Consider the following 4,927-nt stretch of genomic DNA (forward strand, 5'->3'; position numbering starts at 1 on the left):
TCCTTCCTTCCTTCCTTCCTTCCTTCCTTCCTTCCTTCCTTCCTTCCTTCCTTCCTTCCTTCCTTCCTTCCTTCTTCTTCTGGATTTAGTTCTAGGTGCTGTTTTCTTCATGCAGACAGGAGCTGGTCTCCTGGGAAACTTCTTCCTCCTTTGCCATTGTACCTCCACTTTCCTAACTGGCAGCAGGCTGAAGCCCATAGATTCCATTTTTTTCCACTTGGCCTTGGCCAACTCCATAGTGCTTATCTCCAAGGGACTTCCTCAGACAATGACTGATTTGGGGTTGAATATTATCCTGGATCATGTTGGGTGTAGGCTTATGATTTTCCTCCACCGAGTGGCCCGTGGTCTTTCTGTCAGCATTACCTGTCTTTTGAGTGGTTTCCAGACTATCACCATCAGTTCCTTTACCTGTGCCACGTGGTCAGAACTCAGGACTTGTGTTTCAAAGTACATTTTCCTCCTCTGTGTTTTATGCTGGTTCCTACACATACCAATAAATATTTTTATGTTTGTTAATATGCAAGACATTATGGAAAGTAGTAACAACACAAGGATATGGAATTTGGGATTCTGTTCATATTCTGTTCTAGCCACTTTCAATGCCTCTTTATTTGTAATTGTGTACTTTATTCATGATTTCCTCTGTGTGGGATTTATGGTAATGGCCAGTGGCTACCTGGTACTTTTCCTGCAAAGGCACCATCGACAAGTCCAGCATGTTCACACTTCCAATCTTTTGGCAAGAAGATCCCCTGAGATTCGAGCCACCTATACCATCCTGGTGCTGGTGAGCATCTATGTCTCCTTCTACTCAATCAATTCTTTTTTGTCATTTTATCTCTTTCAGTTTGATAAATATTACCAATGGCTGATGCCCACATTAACACTTTTGGCAGCATGTTACCCAGCCATCAGTCCATTTGTGCTTATCAGCTCTGATTCTCCAATTCTCCATTTCATCTGCTCCCTCTGGCAAAAGAAAATTCCCAAATTGTCTCTTCCCTGAGTGTTCCACTGCCCAACATTCTGCTTTCACTATTACAAGCAGATATGTTTAAGAAGCTGATCAAAGTACGTCAACAAACAAAAGCACTGACAAATCATAGAGCTTAGAAACTATAAGGAACATTAATAATAAGTATAATCATCACATCTAGCTTTTATACAGAGCTGTAAAGTGTGAAAAATAGTTTCTACCTACTTTATATTAAACCTATCCTGATCTTTTACTGTGAACCTCCCTTTCTCACTTTATGACCATTCTAAGCTCTAATTCCTAAAATATTTATTGTTTTCCCATTCTGCATTTGAATTTTGTTTGTCATAGAATGGGATTTTGAGAACAGCAATCCATACTGACCGTCAGGGGACAGTTGAGAAATATTTATCAATTGTTTCTTCATATGAAGTAATTGAGAAAACATAAGTTTTGCCTGTGATTTACAAGCTAGATAAACAATATCTGAGGCAAAAGAGAAAGTTTTGTGAAACTTGTTCCTCATCAGGGCTGAGATAAAGGATGCTCTATGTTACAAGTGAAATTCATTAAAAGGGAAAACTGAAGCAATTCTCTGAGTTATATAATGTCTATGAATAGTGTCATTCTGTTTGTCAGTAAATGAATGGCTTCTATTTATGTGAAAGACTCAAAGCAATAGGACCATATTTAGTAGGTCCAGGGAGGGATTACAGAACAAAGAACAGAAGAGGGTAGGGGACATGATATGTTTGAGGACAGCATGATTGGTTACAGAGATTAAAGCAGGGAACAATGTGATTCACTGAAAGTTTGGTACCAGGGGCTGACAATGACCTCCTCTTTCCCTGCTGAGAGCCCGGCTGCAAGAGAACCAAGCAGATACCCTAGGCTCTGCTTGTTTGTTTTACATTTTTGTTGCAATAAAGATTGTGAAAAATCTTTGAGTCTCAAGTTGAAAGTGTTTTAGGAGTCAGCAAACTCATCCAATCATTTAACCAAATAAAATATCTTTAAAAACTGGAAATATTCCTATCTGTCCCCCAAAATGTTAATAGTTGGTTCATTTTAATTAAATACCAAAGCAACCAATAAATCCATCAATTTAGTTATGTTCTGTAAATTTTGGGACATTAATGTAAAATAACATCATAATGGGGTGGCTAGGTGGTGCAGTGAGTAAGAGCACCGGCCCCGGAGTTGGGAAGACCCAGGTCGGTTCTGGCCTCAGATACTTAACATCCATACAAAATAACTGTCCGTGTAACCTTGGGAAAGTTACTTAACCCCAATTGCTTAAAAAATAACATCATAGTTATATAAAAAGACAAATATGAAGAACTGAGAAGTTAATGGAAAGCATTTGTTAAATGCAGATTATATGCCAGGTAATGTCCCCAGTACTACAGATGTAAAGAAAGGAGATGATTCCTATTCTCCATTGCTTAAGGTTTATGAAAAATAAAAGACTATATGAAATGTAATGCAAATAAGAATTATAGCAGTATACACAATATATCTATTTTTTAAAAGACAAATAGGAGGACAGAAGATATGGAAAAGGAATAATAATGATAACAATGCAGCAACAATGACAATAATTATTGACAACAACATTAGGGCTAGCATTTAAATAGTAACTTTCATTTGACAGTCACTAGGCTAAATGTTTTACAAATTTTCTCTCCAATAGGGGTTTAGTAAATGCTTATCTTATAAATATATAATTCTATTATTTTTCTGTATATACTTATTTTAAAACTACTCATTTTCATTCTGGTGTAGTGGCCATTCTGGTTTCTTCTTGTCTTTGCAGGTAGAACACATCTTCTGGTTGATTCTACCACTCTGATAAAACTTTGAGTAGGGTCCTAGAAATAGAATTAATATTTTCATTGCTCATGATAACCCCCAAAATTAAAAAGGCAAAATATCCCTCAGCACTCTGCAATAGCTTCTGTTTCTATGGTGACAGCAAGAAAGTGAGGGACAGCAGGGCTACATGAGTTAAAAACTGGAAAGGTTTTAGACAACCTGGTTTTAGGAACCATTAACTCATGCTTTGTTACTCTACAAGTGAGATACTTATACAATGGTGAGAAAAGGAGTTCAGTACTAATAGAAATGGATTCTATCAGTCTAGACATTCTTACTATAAATTAAATCAAGAAGAGAAAAAGAAAGGAAATTGGAGCTAAATGAAAGGCTGGGTCAAAAGTTCTGTATGGAAATATAAATGAAGTAAGTGACAAAATGTATCTAGAAAAAAGAAACAACAAACATGTTGTTTGCATATGTTATCTTAGAGGTGATTTAGATTTAGAGGTGGAATGATCCTCAGAGGCCTTTTAGTAAAGCATTCATCCAATAATCATTTGTCATTACTTACAATGTGCTGGACACTATGCTCAATTCTGGGTATGCAAAGATAAGTAAAAGACAGTCCTTAAATTAAAGGTGAGATTAATAAAATTAGGATTAAAAAATCATTGAATTAAACAAAAGGAGGGCTTGATTTTATGGGGAGGGAATAAAATCAACAATTGGGTAATTTGATCAAAAAAGAGAAGAAAACCAATTAACTCATATAAAAAATGAAAAGGGAGAATATATCATGAATGTAAGTGAAGTTAAAACAAATATAAGGAGTTATTTTGACAATGAATTTAATAATTTAGGTGCAATGGAAGAATAATTACAAAAATATAAAATATCTAGATTAGCAGACGGGGAAATATAATATCTAAGTAAGCCCATTTTAGAAAAAAAAGAAATTGAACAGACTATAAATGAGCTTCCTAAGAGAAAAGTATCAGGACCAGATGGATTTACAAATGAATTTTATCAAACATTTAAAGATTAAGTCATTCTAATATTAAATAAATTCTTTGGAATAGTAAGTGAAGAAAGAATTCTACCAAACTCCTTTTATGAAACAAGTATTATACTGAACTGATACCTAAACTAGGAAGAGTAGAAACAAAGAAAGTTATAAACCAATTTCATTAATGCATATGGATGCAAAACTCCTAAATAAAATACTAACTAAAAGACTAAAACAAAATACTACAAAGATTATACATTGTGATCAAGTAAAAGTTGTACTAGGATTATTGGGATGGTTGAACGTAAGGAAAACTATTAATATAATGGATTATATCACTAATAAAAGTAAAAAATAATATGATTACAGCATTAGATGCAGAAAAAGGGATTTTTAGGAAGTCCAACACTCATTTCTTAAAAAAAAATACTTTGAACTTATTTGTATAAATGAATTTTTCCTTAAACTGATTTAAAAAAATCTAAAACCATCAGCAAGTACTATTTTTTAATCTGGATTGGGAGGCCTTGCCAGTAATATCAGGTGTGAAAAAGGATGCCCATAGTCACCAATATTATTTAATATTGTATTGGCAATCTTAGAAATAGCAACCTGAGAAGAAAAAAGAAGCTAAACAATAAGAATAGGCAACTAGATGATAGCACTATCTATTTTTACAGATGATATTCTTGAAAAATCCCAAAGAATCAACTAAAAAGTTAGTTGAAACGAATAATTTTAGCAAATTAGCAGGCTAGAAAGTAAATCCACATAAATCACAAGTATTGCTATATATCACAAACAATACTCTGCCGAAAGAGATTGTTTAAATAACTACCCCATTTAAAGTAACTCTAGAAAGTATAAAATATCTGAGATGACACCTGGCAAAGCCAACCCAGTAACTACATAAACAAAATTATTAAAAAACATTTTTATATAAAGAAAATCTGATTTAAATAATTCGAGAGACAGTTCTTCAGGGTAGGTAGGACCAATATAATAAAGAGAACAATTTTACCCAAACTAATGTATATATTCAATGTCATTTAATTAAATTACCAAAAAGGATTTTACTGAATTAGAAAAAAATAAGAAAATTCGCTTGGAAAAACAAAAAGTCA

General features: G+C 33.7%; 1 protein-coding gene across 1 annotated transcript; it reads left to right on the forward strand.

Moving 5' to 3' along the window:
• The first annotated feature begins 109 nt into the window (after nt 1-109).
• On the forward strand, nt 110-1,009 carry LOC138161833 (vomeronasal type-1 receptor 1-like). Its single transcript, XM_069088810.1, has one exon. The coding sequence runs from the start codon at nt 110-112 to the stop codon at nt 1,007-1,009; it is 900 nt and encodes a 299-aa protein (XP_068944911.1).
• The last annotated feature ends 3,918 nt before the right edge of the window (nt 1,010-4,927 follow it).

The sequence above is a fragment of the Petaurus breviceps genome, unplaced genomic scaffold, assembly GCF_028583685.1.
Source record: "Petaurus breviceps papuanus isolate PSGF00001 unplaced genomic scaffold, PetGlider_PUasm1.0 185, whole genome shotgun sequence".
NCBI classification, from domain to species: domain Eukaryota; kingdom Metazoa; phylum Chordata; class Mammalia; order Diprotodontia; family Petauridae; genus Petaurus; species Petaurus breviceps.

What these genes read in the sequence shown, in the direction of transcription:
- LOC138161833 (XM_069088810.1), top strand. Translation starts at nt 110, where the DNA reads ATGCAGACAGGAGCTGGTCTCCTGGGAAACTTCTTCCTCCTTTGCCAT.